This window comes from Malania oleifera, chromosome 5 (genome assembly GCF_029873635.1).
Source record: "Malania oleifera isolate guangnan ecotype guangnan chromosome 5, ASM2987363v1, whole genome shotgun sequence".
In the NCBI taxonomy this organism is placed as follows: Eukaryota; Viridiplantae; Streptophyta; class Magnoliopsida; order Santalales; family Ximeniaceae; genus Malania; species Malania oleifera.
Window position 1 is genome coordinate 5,897,330 of NC_080421.1, and position 17,117 is coordinate 5,914,446.

Sequence of the window (17,117 nt, forward strand, 5' to 3'; positions counted from 1 at the left end):
CTTGAGAGGTCAAAAGTAGATATGCGAGGAAAATGAAATTAGCTTTATGCTTGGGAGCATAATTTTTATATTTTAAATCTAAATTAGATGGATTTGGATAAATTTCATTATAATTTTATACTATTTTTATCCAAATTTAATATAAATCTAAATTCTAAATTTTTTCAAAATATAATTTTACCAATTCTATTAATGTGATCCAATAAATGAATGGCCGTGATGCCACTCACATTTATTCAAAAAATTTCTAAATTTATGAGCTTTAAAATCTAATTATTTGTGCCTAAATTTTTCATACATCTAAATATTGCCTTCATTATTTTTTAAAATATATATATACATATAAGGGGAAAAAAAGAAGAAGTTGCAGCTAATCATAAAGCAAAATTAAGAAACACCCACATGATGTTTAATTATATATTCATAGCATATCCTCCTTAATTGCAAATGAAAAAGAAACAAAAACAAAATCTTAATGAACATTTTCCCACAATCCAAACACAGCCCCTCACTATACTATTTTTTCACAACACCCAATTAACTAATCACCTATCTCTTCTAATTAAACACAACCCATTTATGCAAAAATACAAATCATATACATAAAATATATAAATTCATATAGATGTAATTCTATATCTATGTATAAATATATATATATATATATATATATAATTAAAAAAACCAGCTATCATGAAAAGCAGATTGGTACTGCACCAAGACGAGGAGGAGGAGGATGAGGGCGGCCACTCCCCACGGCGAGCTTCCCTCCGGCTGGAGGTGGTGGGTGCGGCGGCGGCGGTCGTAGGGAGAGTACCTGAAGAAGCTGCCGGGGTCCTCTATTGAAGAGAGCCACCGGACGAGGAGGATCAGCACCACCGGCGTGGCCAGGAGGATCCAATTGGTCTGCTCCTCGGCGGCTTCCACGACGGACTCGTAGTCGGAGAACCACTGGATGCCCAGAAAAATTGAGATCACGGCGAGAATCAGAAGGACGGGGTAGGGAAGAGGGTACAGAGTGAATCCATCGAAGAAGGAAGATCTTCTTCTTCCATAGTCCATTGGGATATGACGCGCTTCAGCTCTACTGCTTTACTAATTACTTTTGCTTCAATATATATAATACCCTATTAATGTTTTTGTTGTTTTTATCAGCTTTGAGAAATTACTAATGCGCCCTTGATGGTTTGTTTTTTTTTTGGTTGTGGTGAATGTGGTGACCACTGAAATTTAATCATGTCACAATTTATAAAATTCCACATTGGAAGGACTAGTGTGTAATAACTAGCTACTTAGGTATTATTATTTTTGTTGTCTTTGTCTGCTGAAAATTATTAATGCACCCTCAACGATTTTTGCCCTATTATTAATAGTAGTAAGTGTAATCTATTATTTAATAATTTATGTAGTTTAACTTGACAATTGTTTGATTTGCGTAGGTTACTATGTAATAATCAAATAGATAATATGTGGTTGATACTCTTCGGTCAATAATTATTAGTTATATATTATAACTACGAGGAAAAATTGTGTACCATTCATTTAGAAACCTGTCTGTCATTCTTATCTGTTGATTAAAAATTATTTTAAAAATATGTTGTGCTTGGAATATAGATTTTTTGAAACTTGAACTTGAATTTGTGTGAATTAGAATAAAATTCACTCTGTATTTGGAGAGGTCTTGCAATTGAAGTTGTATTAGATTTGAATAAGATGTAGTGTAAAATTATATTGAAATTTGTTTAAATTCACTTAAATCCAAATCTAGTTTTCCAAATTTATCCTCCCAAATGCGCTAATATAATTTTGTATTACATTTTATCTAAATTTAGACAAATCCAAATCCAAACTTTCTCCCAAACACAAGGTTAGAATATTTAATTCGGAATCGTGCCACAATCCCACATTGTCCCGTACCATGAAGACCTTGAAAGGCTCATTTTATAGAACAAGATCACTAAATCAAATAATGCCTTTCCAAAATTGAATCAAGACCATAATAGATTCTCTTAAATTTTAATCTTGTATTCATTTCATTAATATTTGCAAGAAGGTCAAGAAAACTCTAAATATATTTTTCATATTCATACACATACTTTCAAAAGCATATAACTTTGCTTAAAAGTTGCAAGTACCAAGTCCTCAAACTTACATTGCTCCACACGCGCCCAAGAAGAGATTGTAAAATTAGAAGGCACATTAAATCTTGAACACGCAACTTTGACGCAGCAAACTTTTTAACCAATAGGGAGCTGTTTTGGCTTGAAATGTCAAACTTAATTTCGACTCTTAAAGTTAAATATCAGATATAAAATTCCTATTTTTTTCTTTTTTCGATAAAAAAACCCATTTAAAAAGAAATTAACTTGAAAATTTTATAATTTTTTAAAAAATAGAATTATATATTCTCAACAGTTCATCCATTGAGTAGAATCCACCCTCATAAAAAATCAGGATTTTTGTTTTGGAGAGAGAGAGAGAGAGAGAGAGAGAGAGAATAGACATTTTCTAAGCTTTAAATTTGAACTCCATGACTAAACACAGCCTGAAGTCATTTTCATTCTACATGCATTGTTTTGCTTTCTATGGTTGGCAGTAGGTACTTGTTTCCATCTGTAACGTAAATGTGTACAAGTATGAAGAAAACATCTCTTCTCTTGAATTGGACCCAAAGAAAAGAAAAAAGAAAAAAGGAAAAGGAAGAAAGATTAAGCCCCTTATTCTCTCACTAGGGTTTTTTGAGTTTGATTTAGGCGGCCAAATCCAGATCTCAACCTTTTAGCTATCCTGGGTTAAGAAGGCTCTAAACAGAAAATATAAAAGATAAAATCTATCTTTTGCAAGCAAACAAGTCCTAACGATCTCCAATATCCATCCATTAAAAAACTCCAGATAAAGGGTATAACCAGAACAAACCAAACCAATGGATTTAGCAATTTATAAGTTCATTTGCATCAACAATGCAAAAATCAACCAGCCTGAAACCCAAACATTAAAGAGATGGGATTTTATTTTCTAAACATCAGAATATGCATTTCAAAATTGATTATAGAGCCATTTTACACATGAAATATAAAAATGATACAAACCTAACTGCCTGTATATACACATTAGTTGATCATTGGACTTGAAGCTAGTTGGGAATTTTGGTGTGTTTCAGCTGAATGAAATGGTCTTCGTTTTCTATACACTCTTTTGTTGACAGCAGAGAGAAAAAATAAATCCAATATAACCTGCATCTACCAAAAACAATATCACAATGTACATCTCCCCAGTCTCGGGAATAAAAGAGACCATTTTTGGCTGATATAAGGTGGGAAACATCCAAATCAAACTTTGCCCTCATATTGAAAATTCACTTTGTAATCATGTTGCAATGTAGCCAGTCTGTTTCGGCAAGGACCCTCTGCAGGGGACAAAAAAAAAAGAGAGAAGGGGTCAGAAGAGACTTGAGAAAGGCATGATTCTCTCACTAGAAGTCCTCATACCCCAGATAGGTTGAGATTGCTTACCTCCAAATGAAGTATGAATACGTTGAAGATCATCTTTTGAACAGGCATCTATTAAAGCATGCACGCCTGGTTTCAAAGCTTCATCTATTTCCCTGCGAATTGAAATTTGAAGGGTTTCATTTACTGTTACATGAGGTCTGAAATTATAAATAGAACAGAAAGGATCCAAATCCAGAGATCATCATTTGATGATATTAATAATGACAATTATCATAGAACATGAGAACCTAATCACCACCTTTTAATGCCTGTTTGAAGGGGACCATATCCTGAATAAATCCATATGTAACTAGATAAAAACTTGTAACTGTGTCGACCAAAGACATCTTTTTGCTGTCTTATCTGAAAAAAGAATAACAAAAGATAGATCAAATGACCCCTGGGAAAAAAAATCCAAGAAAAGATGAGCCATCATAAATACATAAAGCATTATTATCCTTTAATACGAGTCTTTGTGAAAAGTTTGAATTGAAATCTAATATCTATAACCACATATTAAAAAGTACCAGCAAGTGCCCACCAATGGATTCTGAATTATAAACCCAAAAGTGCATCAAAAGATCACTATAGACAAAAGTTACAATAGGCTAAGGGATGCCATAGCAGTTTTGGAGATCCCTGCTATAAATACCAGTTTATTGTTCTATAACAGTTCTCTACATGTAAGGTTTCTTCAGCATGACAGCTGATCCAGCACACAAGAGAAGGCAGCACGTTAATATGCCAAAACAACTGGAGTGTCCTGATCCAGCCTGCTATTTTGGCTGCCAAGTGCCAAAAAACTGACCCTAGAAAAAGGGCATATCTTCCATGTCAGAAGAGAATCAGGCTCCCAACAACAATGACTTGAAAATGCATGTTTTCATTTTTCTTAAAGCAACAATTGAAAGACTAAATAATCAAGACGCATGCCCATCACAAATAACATGGTTGCACCATCCTCACATACCTCCTCATAAATCCTTCGCAGAAATGATGCACACGTTACTCCGTCTGGCAGTTGCCACACAAAATCACCTTTACTGACATCTGAATCAGTCCCCTCCATCTCCAAAGACTGAAGGAGAACACAAACTGATTCTTCAAGTAGGGCAATGCATTTTTCGCACTCACTACAAATTGAGCAACAGTTACTAATTCAAACATATAATGCACACTCAAACTTAGAAGTATAGAACAATAGAAAGAGCGAGGGAAGGGATGGGGGCAGCATAGAACATGCATGTATGGTAAGAAATGAAACAGGGAAACTAGAAAACCTAATGCATACTTAAATGTCAAAAAAATAAAAAATAAAAAATTAAGCATACATAGAGATCACTGAAATTACCAAATGGTTTCATGTTAATAGCAATAATAATTAAAAGCTAACAGCTAGATTTTTCTGAACATTGATATGAGAACATTTCACTTACATTTAATAAGGAAAAAAAAAGTACTTAAAATGGTAATAATAAAAAGATTTGCAGGTGCATATACAGAGCAGAAAAAACTTGTAAGAGAACAAAATGATTTACATCCCATCTCTCGCCCTTTATTTACTTGCTAAGAGAATGAAGGAAACAGAGGAAAAGTTAAAATATCTGAATGGCCTAGAGTGCTTTTGTTGGGGGTAGACAGATTGTAGATGCTATTCTAATAGCTAATGGGGTCTTGGACGATGTTCGTCGAGGAAAGAGAAGGGTTTGTGTTTAAATTGGATATTGAAAAATCTTCTGATAAGCTAGTTGGAATTATTTGGGTAAGATCTTTGATAGGAAGGGTTTTGGTGAGAGATGTAGGTCTTGGATGAGGGGAACTTGTCAAATACATCATTTTCCATTATCATTAATGGAGAACCATAGGTATGTTTTAAGGGATTTGAGGGGTGTTAGGAAAGAGGATCCGTTTTCTCCTTCTTCTTTTTTTGGGTAGATGTCTTGAGCAGGTTGGCTGATAGGGCTGTGGCAAGATGTCTTGTTAAAGAGATTGGGGTGGGGGTGAGGGGGGTAATGGTGTCACATCTTCAGATGATACTATTTTTTTCTTACGTGATCATAGAGTGTTTTTTTGAATATGCTTGCTACCTTGCAACTTCTTGAGAGAGTTTCAGGTTTAAAAATAAATTTTGGGAAGAGTGGATTGCAGGTATTGTCTTAGTTCTAATATATCTTCGGAGTCAGCTTCTTTGGTGGGATGTAGTATTTGAGTGGCCTTTGATGTATTTAGGGGTCCCTTTGGATGGTAATCCAAATGATGTAGGATAAGAAGACCTTGGGAAGATCCATGTTGGAGACTACTTAAAAAGAATTGGATTGACAATTGTTGGGTTTAATTAGTAGTTTACTTGTGCTTAGTTTAATTAAGATGTGTGTGTTTGGGGGCTTGTTTGTAATATTTGCATAAAGTAGGGGTTTCTTTGTAATTCATGTAGTATTAGGGGTATGTGTGTAATTTTATGGGTCTAGGCTTTCTTGTAAATAGCGTGTGAAAGTCATGATGTAGACAATTGTTGACGAATTTGAATTAGAATTGAACGTGAATTTTCCCCGTGGTATCTCCTCTCTCCCTTCCCCTTCATCTCTTCTAACTTCCCCATGGCTGCAGAACCTTGATGCTGCTCCTGCATCATTTGCCCAACTTCTTCCATTCAATCCCCCCATCATCCCCTTCTCTCTTCTCTTCTGCCCTGCCCTTTCCTTTTCTCTTCTGTTCTGTAACTTCTAGCTCCCTATCTGCCGCTTCTTCTTTCTTCTCTTCTTGTTCTCTAGCTTTCAGTCCATCCATTCTCCCTCACTCTTCTCCTCTTCTCTTCTTCTTCCCTTTCTCCTTCTTTCTTCTCTCTGTTCTGTATTAATCCTCCCTTCTTTCTCTGTTCTGTTTTTCACCCTTCTTCTTCTTATTCTTCTTCTTCCTTTATCTCCATAAATCTCACCTTCTCTGTTACTTTCTCATCTCATCATTTCTGTTCTGAAGTTTCAGTTTAAATTAAAAAAAGAAAACCGAAAAAGCAGTTGTGCAGCTTCTGATCTTTTTATGAAATTCCAGCTGTGTCCCCATTTGCTCGAACACTACTTTCCAGCCACCATCCTGCAATACCACCCACACCATCAAAGACAGAACACCCTGACGCCCCTTCCCCTGTAATTTCATTGCCTTCTGATCACTGGAACAGTCACGCACCAGCCAAAACGATTCCAGCCGTTGGCCCCCTTGAATCCCTAATATTTGGCTAATGTTTGGTGTGATATCCTACCTATGATGATTGGCCAAGTACTCCTTGGTTCTTGGTTGGATGATTGTCAATTAAATTGAATACCTTTCTTTGTGAGGGTTCTTGTATGATATAGTAAATAGAAACGTCAGTCACAAGGCTGAAAATCAGCAATTACAGCAATCTAGGAGACTAAATAAGGCAATTACAATCAGCCTATTAATTACAGAATATCAACTAAAATCAGCCTACTAATCACAGAATATCTACAGCAATAATATAAAATCATGCCATAAATAGAGAGACTAATTATGGCACTATATCTGATTGACATCCCTCCTCAAATTGATGTTGACCGATCTAGAAGCATCAATTTGCCCACAAGAAACTGATGGTGCTGTCGTGTCATAGCATTCGTGAAGATGTCAACTATTTGGAGGTGAGAAGAAACATGAGGCAGAGATATAATCCGAGTGTCCAAGGCTTCTCGAATAGAATGACAGTCTACTTCAATGTGCTTTGTACGCTCATGATAAACAGGATTAGCAACTATTTGAATGGCACTAGTATTATCAACATGAAGAGGAGTTAGAATCAAATTGAGAAAAACCAAGCTTAGCCAGAAGCCCACGAAGCCAGACAATCTCTGAACATGTAGTAGACATTGCCTGGTATTCGGAATCAGTAGAGGATTTAGAAATACGAGCTTGTTTTTTACTTTTCCAAGATATCAAAAATCACCAAGAAACATGCACCAACCCATGATAGACAGCCAATTAACAGGACATCCGACCCAATCCGCATCACTATAAGCAACAAGGGGAAGCAAAGAGCCAGTTGGAAAGAACAACCCACGACCAGGTAACCCCCAAAGATATCGAATAATACGGAGAAAAGCAACTAAATGAAGGTGGCGAGGAGTTTGCATAAATTGACTAACTTGCTGGACAGCGAAGGAAATATCAGGCCGAGTAATAGCCAAATAGTTCAAGCTCCCTACCAACTGTCGGAACACAGTGGGATCAAAAAGAAGATCAACCTCCTCACTTCAATATTTCTAATTGACCTTCCATAGGAGTATCCACCGAAGGCGAATCTTGAAGACCGGCTAGCCCAATCAAATCTTGGGTATTTTTGCGTTGATTCAAGAATATACCTAAAGAATTTGTGTGCACTTCCAAACCCAAAAAATATGTAAGAGGACCAAGATCTTTCATATGAAAAGAAGCCTGAAGATTTGCTTAAGGTGATCAATCAAGTTGGAGTCGGTGCCAGTAATGACAATATCACCCACATATACAAGTAAGAGAACGAGACCAGTTGGAGTCTTGCATAGAAACAAAGAAGAGTCATATTGTCTTTGAACAGAGGAGAGACGAAGCAAAATAGACCTGAATTTTTTAAACCACGCTCGGGGAGCTTGTTTTAAGCCATAGAGAGATCACTTTAACTTACATACCACGAAAGACAAAGAAGAAAACAAACCTGGAGGAGGACTCATGTAAATATCCTCTTTGAGATCACCATGAAGAAAAGAATTTTTTACGTCCATCTGGTGAAGTGGCCAGCCTTGAGAGGCGGCAATCGAAAGAATCGTACGCACTGCAGTCATCTTTGCCACACGAGCAAATGTCTGCTCATAGTCCACCCCATATTCTTGCATGTTTCCAAGTGCAACTAAGCGTGCCTTGTACCTATCTAGAGTCCCATCAGAGCGAAGCTTAACCAAGAAAACCCATTTACAACCAATGGCTTTAACAGTAGAGGGGCAAGGAACAATATCCCAAGTATGATTGTCCTAGAGAGCCTAAAGTTCCTCATCCATCGCTTTTCGCCAACATTCATGCTTAATAGCCTCTGAAAAGCATGTAGGAATGGAAATAGACGACAAAGTAGTGTTAAAAGAAGTGTGGTAATCATCATATCGAACAAGAGGACGTGAAACTCGAGTAGGCTCAGGAGGCATGGGAGAACTGATTGGACCTATCTCGGATGTCATGTCAATCTCAGGAGAAGTCGTCGGAACAGTTTCAGATGAAGGGTCAGTCTCGAGAAGAGGCAGAGTTGGTCGATGTCAAGTATACACAAGTCCGGGTTTGAACCGATCAGAATGAGATGGCAATTCATCAAAACAAGGTAGAATACTAATCTCAGACACGACTTAACATGTGTAGGAAAGAAACATTGATTCTCCAAGAAAACAACATTACGAGATATACAAAATTTGTTAGCACAAGAATCATAGCAAACATAACCTTTGTGGGAAATACTATAACCCATAAAGGCACATTTAACAGACTGAGTAGAGAGTTTGTGACATTCATGATGAGGTAAATGAACAAAGCAAACACATCCAAAATTATGCAGATTAAGATAGCTTGGATGTTGATGGTACAATCGGTAATAAGGAGAATCAAAATTCAAGACCTGAGAGGGCAGTTTATTAATTAAGTATACTGCAATAGATAATGCCTCAACCCATAATTTAGACGAGACAAATGATTCAAGCAATAAGGTGCAAACAACATCCAAGAGGTGTCGGTTCTTTCGTTCTGCCACCCCATTTTGCTGAGGAGTATGAGGACAAGAATGCTAAGAGACAATTCCTTTGTGATGTAAGAAATCATGAAACTCGTGGGAGATGTACTCTCCACCAGAATCGGACCTCAACATCTTAATACATGTAGAAAATTGGTTCTCAATATATGCGACAAAGTTCTGAAAAACAAATAGGACCTCAAATTTGGCCTGAAGAAAATAGACCCATGTATACCGATTGAAATCATCTATGAATGTCACAAAATATTTATATCGAGCATGAGAAATTATAGGAGAAATGCCCCACACATCACTATGCACAATATCAAAGCATTCTTCCGCACGACTACCCTGAGAAGAAAACGACAGAGTCTTACTCTTACCAAGTTTGCATACTGAACAATCAAATGACAAGTGTTTAGAAACATGTTTTTTATTGCCTAACAAACCAGAATTTAACATACGAGACAACACAACAGAGTTTGGATGGCCCAAACGTTTATGCCATACTTTACTCGGAGTATTAACTATCACACAAGTCAAAGACAAACTACTAGGAATAGAAAACTGCAGTGGAAAAAGGCTGTCAACTTTAGGCCCCTTCGCAAGTATCTTACTCGACACATGATCCTGCACAAGACAACCATCACAAGAAAAATGGACATCACAATTTTTTCAACTAACTGGCCAACCGAAATAAGATTATTAGACAGTCCAGGAGATACATAAACATCTTTGAATGAAGGATTGATATCCCCTATTTCATTAATAGCTAAATGACTCCCATTAGCTACCTGAATTTGTGACGAACCATGATATGGACGAACATTGCACAATGCATCAGATGATTTGGTCATATGATTGGATGCAGCAAAATCAATAAGTCAAGACTTATGCGAAGTATTACCTTGAAGCCCCAAGGCGGAGAAAGCTGACATAATCATTTGCTGGACCATTTCAGGGGTAAGACTAGAGGATCCAGCGACAGGCAATGAACCAACCAGGACAAAGAATATGAGATTATTGATCATGTCAAAGTTACTCCTATTGTAGAGCAGACACTACAAGCAAGCAACAAATGTGTTTGAAGACGCCCAAAGTCTTTCAAACATTCCTATTGTAGGATTTGTCATCCCCAATGAGGTCATTGATGCTAATTCTCAAGTAAAGTCTATGTTGCTGCCAATGAAACATGGTTTCTTGTCTCATTCAAGTGCTGGCTTTCAAAAAGTCCAAGTTTGCTTCTCCCTTTTGATCCTCCAAAGGGTGTCCCAGGGCCATAAGGCTCCCCGCTTCGCGAGGGTAAGGGGAGGGCTGTCACAGTATACGCAGCCTTACCCCTATGTGTTTAATTTAATTAAGATAGATTATGTGTATTTGGAGGCTTGTTTGCAGTATTTGCATAAAGTAGGGGTTTGTTTGTGTTGGATTTCTAGGGAATAAATTAGGAAATTCTATTTTTTTTAAATCTGCAATTACTATTTCAATTTCTTTTAGTTTCAGTCTCCTGTTTTCTAGCCTAGAGATCTGCTGATTTGATTTGCTGATTTTGTGGCCTTCCTAATTTGATGGCCTTCCTCTACCATTTATATTGTAATCGTGTCTCTTGAAATTCAATAAGAATGGTTATTCTTCTTCTCAAAAGTCCTTCATGGTATCAGAGCCTCATGCTCTTTTTCTATTTTGTTCTTTATTCTGATGATGTCGTATAAGTTGGCAATGACTGGCGCCCAAAGAAATCCTACCGGCTCTCCAGGTAATTCCGAAACCATTCTGCCCAATCCCACCATTCCTCCCAGGTCTGCATCTGCTGATTACTGTTCCCAGAATTCAGCCCTTTATCTCACAGTTACAAAACTCAATGGGCACAACTATTTCGAGTGGGCTCTGTTCGTAAAATTTGCGATCGATGGTAGAGGCAAAATAGTGCATTTGACTGGCAAAATATCGAAACCTACTGCTGGTGACCCTGATCTAAAAAAATGGCAGTCCGAAAATTCTCTTATTATTGCTTGGCTCATCAATTCCATGGAACCAGCCATTGGAAAACCTCACCTATTTCTTCCCACTGCTAAAGACATCTGGGAGGCCGTTCGAGATCTTTATTCAGACCTAGAGAATTCTTCTCAAATATTTGAGTTAAAAACTCGACTTTGGAGCTCCAAGCAGAATGATCGTGATGTTACTACTTATTACAACGAATTGGTAATATTATGGTAGGAACTTGATCGGTGTAATGATAATGTTTGGGAGAATTTGAACGACCACGCTCGCCACAAGATGAGAGAGGAAAAAGACAGGGTTTACATGTTTTTAGCTTGTCTTAATCGGAGTTTGGACAAGGTCAGAGGCCGCATTCTCGGCAAGAAGCCACCTATTTCTTCCCACTACTAAAGACGTCTGGGAGGCCATTCGAGATCTTTATTCGGACCTAGAGAATTCTTCTCAAATATTTGAGTTAAAAACTCGACTCTGGAGCTCCAAGTAGAATGATCGTGATGTTACTACTTATTACAACGAATTGGTAACATTATGGCAGGAACTTGATCAGTTTAATGATAATGTTTGGGAGAATTTGAACGACCACGCTCGCCACAAGAAGAGAGAGGAAAACGACAGGGTTTACATGTTTTTAGCCGGTCTTAATCGGAGTTTGGACAAGGTCAGAGGCCGCATTCTCAGCAAGAAGCATGGTTTTAAATCGCAGTTGCGGGTAGCATAACATAACGGTAATAGGTGTAATGGGAAGCGGGAGTAGTGGATGTTACATAATGGGAAGCGGGTGTAACGGCCGTGAATTTTCTTAACGCATGCACAACCTTGTGCATATTAGCATACTTGCATGTTTTAAGCTTTTAGCCCTTCTTAAAAAGAGTTTTAGTGTATTTTGGATCCTTTAGTTCGAGTAACTAAGTTATTTGGTAAGGGCAACAACTTTACATTTGTTTTAAACCACCATTGATAGAAAAACTACGTGCGTGTGTATTTATACTTCTCATTGTTCTTATCTGTGATGATCTCTTATGTGTGCTAAATTAATTAATAGAACAAAATACATTATACACTCTATTAATCTATCAGACACATAAGACATACAAATAATACAAATATAAAATAACTAGAAAAGAAAGATGGTTGAAGTTGATAAATATAGAACATAAATATCACATTACTAATATTATCAAAATAAAATATTTTCCTAACTAGTATTTTCAAATTATTAATTAATGCATCTATTTTAAGTAGTTAAAGAAATATTCAATTTGTATCATTGTCATCCTCATTATAATCTTTCCCCCCTCTCGCCACTTGGTATATTGAGAATGATTTATGAAAGAGAGGGAAAAAGTGAGAAGAAAAAGTAAAAAATAAATTAAAAGTTTTGGTGTAACGGTCCTGTAGCGGTTACGTAACGGCCTTTACATAACGGTCGCGGTCCGTAACGGCCGCTACGGCCATGATTTTTCTTCTCACCGATTTCGCGTTGTGTAACGGTATCGGCAACCCAAAAAACCATTACATAACGGCCGCGGCCTTTATTTAAAACCATGGCAGGAAGCCATTGCCCCCTATTCGGGAAGTTTTTTCTGAAGTTAGACGTGAGGAGTCGAGGAGAAAAATCATGCTGCGCAACACCAAACCTGGTTTTAACCTGGAACCTGAGAGCTCTGCTCTTGTGTCAAGAGGTGTTAATTCTGACAACGACAAGCATAAGAAACCGTGGTGCGAGCATTGCAAAAAACCATGGCATACGAAGGAGATGTGTTGGAAGCTTCATTGTAAACCATCAAATTGGAAGCCAAAATCTAAACAAGACAGTCACACCCACCAAGCCACTGCAGAAGAGACTCAAGAGCCTTCTACCAACTCGGATGCAGTCCCTTTTACCAAGGAGCAATTAGAGCACCTGTACAAATTGTTTCAATCTCCAAAACTGTCCTTAACCCCATCTTGTTCTTTGGTACAAAAGGGTAACTCTCTTGCTACTGCGTTTTTGGGTGTTATTCCTAATTCTGTTCATTCTTGGATAATTGATTCTGGCGCAACTGATCATATGACTGGTTGCTCCAAATTGCTCTCATCCTATAGTCTGTGTGCAGGTAATGAAAAGGTCAAAATTGCAGATTGTTCACTCTTGGTAATTTCCTAGATAGGAACTATCAAAGTCACTTCGTTGTTAACTCTCCATGATGTGCTCCACGTTCCAAATTTGTCTTGCAATTTGTCGTCCATCAGTAAAATTACCTCTGATCATCAATGTCAAGCTAATTTCTACTCTTCTTATTGTGAGTTTCAAGAAAAAAGATGGACTATTATTTTGACGATGGACCTAACTCGAGTAGACAATGTCAAAGTACTTGGTTAAATTCTGTTTCTGTTTTCAAAGATAATGATATCATGTTATGGCATTATAGGTTAGGCCATCCTAGTTTTCAATATTTAAAATACTTGTTTCCCAATTTATTTCGGAATAAAAGTTCATCTTCTTTTCAATGTGAAGTTTGTCAGATTGCTAAACATCATCATGCATCCTTTTCCACCCAACCCTACAAACCAACTATACCATTTACTGTGATTCACAGTGATATCTGAGGCCCATGTAGAACATCTAAGTATTCTGGCAAAAAATGATTTGTGACCTTTATTGATGATCACACGAGATTAAGTTGGGTTTATTTGATAAAGGAAGAATCTGAAGTGGAAGCAATTTTAAAAAATTTTTGCAACATGGTGCAAACACAATTTCAAAAGAATATTCAAATATTGCGGAGTGATAATGGCCGAGAATATTTCAAAAACATTTTGGGCCAATATTTTCTTAAAAAAGGAATTGTTCATCAAAGTTCTTGTGCTCACACTCCGCAACAAAATGGTTTGGCTGAAAGAAAAAACAAACACTTATTGGAAGTAGCTTGGGCATTGCTTTTTACCAATCAGGTACCTAAATATCTTTGGGGTGAAGCCGTTCTTACTGCTACATATCTCATAAATTGAACGCCTAATAAGGTTTTAAGCTTTGAAACACCTTTTGATGTTTTTCATAAGTTTTATCCAACAAATTGGCCGTCTTCTTCTTTACCACTAAATATATTTGGTCGTACCGCTTCTATTCATATTCATAGTCATAATCAAGGAAAACTTGAACCCTGAGCCACAAAATGTGTGTTTGTTGGTTATGCTCCCACTCAAAGGGGTATAAATATTTTGAACCCATTTCCAAAAAAATGTTTGTTATCATGGATGTTACATTCTTTGAATTACGTCCCTATTTTACACCTCATCATCAGGGAGGAACCAAAACAAAGATTCGGCTCTGTTTCATGATTTTTTCCTGATTGAAGATTTGCAAAATGATCCTTCTCCAACTTTGATTATTCAACATGAAAACCCAAGCTTTATTATACCAGGAGAAAGTGAGTCAAGTTTTTTTGATACCAAAAGGCAGGTCTTCTTGCAGTGCCATCTCATGATATTCATGATCCTATAATGACTAACAAAGGAGAAACAAAAAAAAACACCAAAGCATTGGTACCATTTGACATTGTCTACTCACGACAAAGGAAAACTCCAAAGAAAGGGTCTTCCAATCCTTTGCACTGTACAGAATCCGTAAACCCTCCAGGCAATGTCCTCACCAAGCCTTTACCTCATGTTCAATCCATTTCGTCTTCGAGTTCTGAGCCCTCTAGTTCTAAACCCGAGTCTGGTTCCAATCCTGAGTTCGATGATTCTAAACTTCCCATTGCTGTCTGGAAAGGTGTGAGGTCTTGCACCCAACATCAATTGTCCAATTATGTGTCATATGAAAATCTCTCACTTGTTTTTCATGCTTTTACCTCATAGTTGTCTTGTATGGAGATTCCTAATACTGTGCAGGATGCTCTAAAAGTTCTTGAGTGGAAGGAGGCTGTCTTCGAGGAGATGAAAGCTCTTGAAAAAAATAGCACATGGGAGTTAGTTGATCTACTAAGAGGAAAGACAATTGTAGGGTGCAAATGGGTGTTTATAGTCAAGTATAAATCCGATGGTTCTCTAGAACGGTATAAAGCTCGATTGGTTGCCAAGGGATTCACTCAGCCCTATGGCATTGATTACTTGGAGGCATTCGCCTTAGTTGCAAAGCTAAACTCTGTAAGAGTTCTTTTGTCACCTGCAACTAATCATGACTGGCCTTTATAACATTTGGACGTAAAAAATGCATTTCTTAACGGAGTCCTGGAGGAAGAAGTGTACATGGATGCCCCTCCAGGATTTGGTGAAAGGTTTGGCACAAAGGTGTGCAAACTGAAGAAGTCCTTATATGGGTTAAAACTGTCACCAAGAGCCTGGTTTGAGAAATTCACTCAGTTTGTTAAAAGTAAGGGGTATACTCAAGGGCAAGGTAATCATACGATGTTTATAAGACATTTACATGATGGGAAGATAGCGATACTGATTGTGTATGTAGACGATATAATTCTCACTGGAGATGACGTACTTGAGATGAACTGATTGAAGACTTCCCTCCCATCAACATTTGAGATCAAGGACTTATGATCTCTGAGGTATTTCCTTGGAATGGAGGTTGCTCGATCAAAGAAAGGGATTGTTGTCTCCCAACAGAAGTATGTCCTTAACCTCCTTAAGGTGACTGGGATGAGCGGTTGTAGGCCAGCAAACACTCCTTGGAGATGACAAGGAAGTGATCCAGTGAATACAACTCGGTATCAAAAGTTGGTGGGAAAGTTAATTTACTTATCACATACACGGCCCCATATTGCTTTTGTTGTGAGTTTGGTAAGATAGTTTATGCATTCACCCTACGATAAACATCTTGAAGCAGTTTATCGGATTCTCAGATACTTGAAAAGTACCTCGGGCAAGGGTTTACTCTTCCAGAAGACCACACAGCAGAACATAGAGGCATACGCTAATGCAGATTGGGCAGGCTCATTTATTAATAAGAGATCCACATCAGGATACTGTACTTTGTCTAGGGAAATATGGTCACATGGCAAAGCAAGAAACTGAATGTGGTTGCAAGGAACAATGCGAGGCAGAATCTAGGGCTATGGCTAACGAAGTTTGTGAGATGCTATGGCTGAAGAGAATTCTTGAAGAGCTGTGAATTCCAGTGAACATGCCAATGAAGTTGTATTGTGACAACAAAGCTGCCATAAGTATTGCTCAAAATCCAATACAACATGACCGCACGAAGCATGTAGAGATTGAAAGACACTTCATAAAAGAGAAGATTGATAGTGGAGTTGTTTGCATGCCTTCTGTTCCTACTACTCAACAACTAGCATATATCTTCACCAAAGGACTTTTCAGACCTAGTTTTGAGCTCTTTGTAAGCAAGTTGGGCATGATAGATATCTACGCTCCAACTTGAGGGGGGGTGTCAGATTTATAGGGAATAAATTAGGAAATTCTATTTTTTTTAAATCTGAAATTACTATCTTAGTTTCTAGTAGTTTTTAGTTTCCTGTTTTCTAGCCTAGAGATCTACATATTGGATTTGCTAATTTTGTGGTGATTTGATTTGCTGATTTTGTGGCCTTCCTAATTTGGTGGCCTTCCTCTACTATTTATATTGTAATCATGTCTCTTGAAATTCAACAAGAATGGTTATTCTTCTTCTTAAAAATCCTTCAGTTTGTAATTCATGTAGTTTTACGGGTATGCATGTAATTTTATGGGTTTAGGCTTTCTTGTAAATAGTGTGAAAGTCATGATGTAGGCAGTTGTTGATGAATTTGAATTCGATTTGAATGTGAATTTTTCCCCTTGCATCTCCTTGTTGACTTTTTTAGTCCGATCCCTGTTTTTAATGCTGACAAAGCACAAGGATCTTATGTGTTTTCAAGTACTTGAACAGGTTTATATTTTGG

At 37.4% G+C, this 17,117-nt stretch overlaps 2 protein-coding genes across 2 annotated transcripts in view; both read right to left on the reverse strand.

The window, feature by feature from the left end:
* Positions 1–387: 387 nt before the first annotated feature.
* Positions 388–1,264, reverse strand: LOC131155949 (uncharacterized). The gene has a single exon (XM_058109403.1). It carries the CDS (start codon positions 1,060–1,062, stop codon positions 676–678), a length of 387 nt encoding a protein of 128 aa, XP_057965386.1. The 5' UTR covers positions 1,063–1,264; the 3' UTR covers positions 388–675.
* Positions 1,265–2,995: 1,731 nt separating this feature from the next.
* Positions 2,996–17,117, reverse strand: part of LOC131156202 (uncharacterized) — a 42,379-nt gene continuing 28,257 nt past the window's right edge. The window contains exons 7-10 of the mRNA XM_058109715.1: positions 4,462–4,624; positions 3,751–3,854; positions 3,513–3,604; positions 2,996–3,406 (exon numbers count right to left, since the gene is read on the reverse strand). Coding sequence (XP_057965698.1) covers positions 3,330–3,406; positions 3,513–3,604; positions 3,751–3,854; positions 4,462–4,624 — 436 coding nt within the window. The 3' untranslated portion in view covers positions 2,996–3,329. The remainder of the gene's footprint in view (positions 3,407–3,512; positions 3,605–3,750; positions 3,855–4,461; positions 4,625–17,117) is intronic.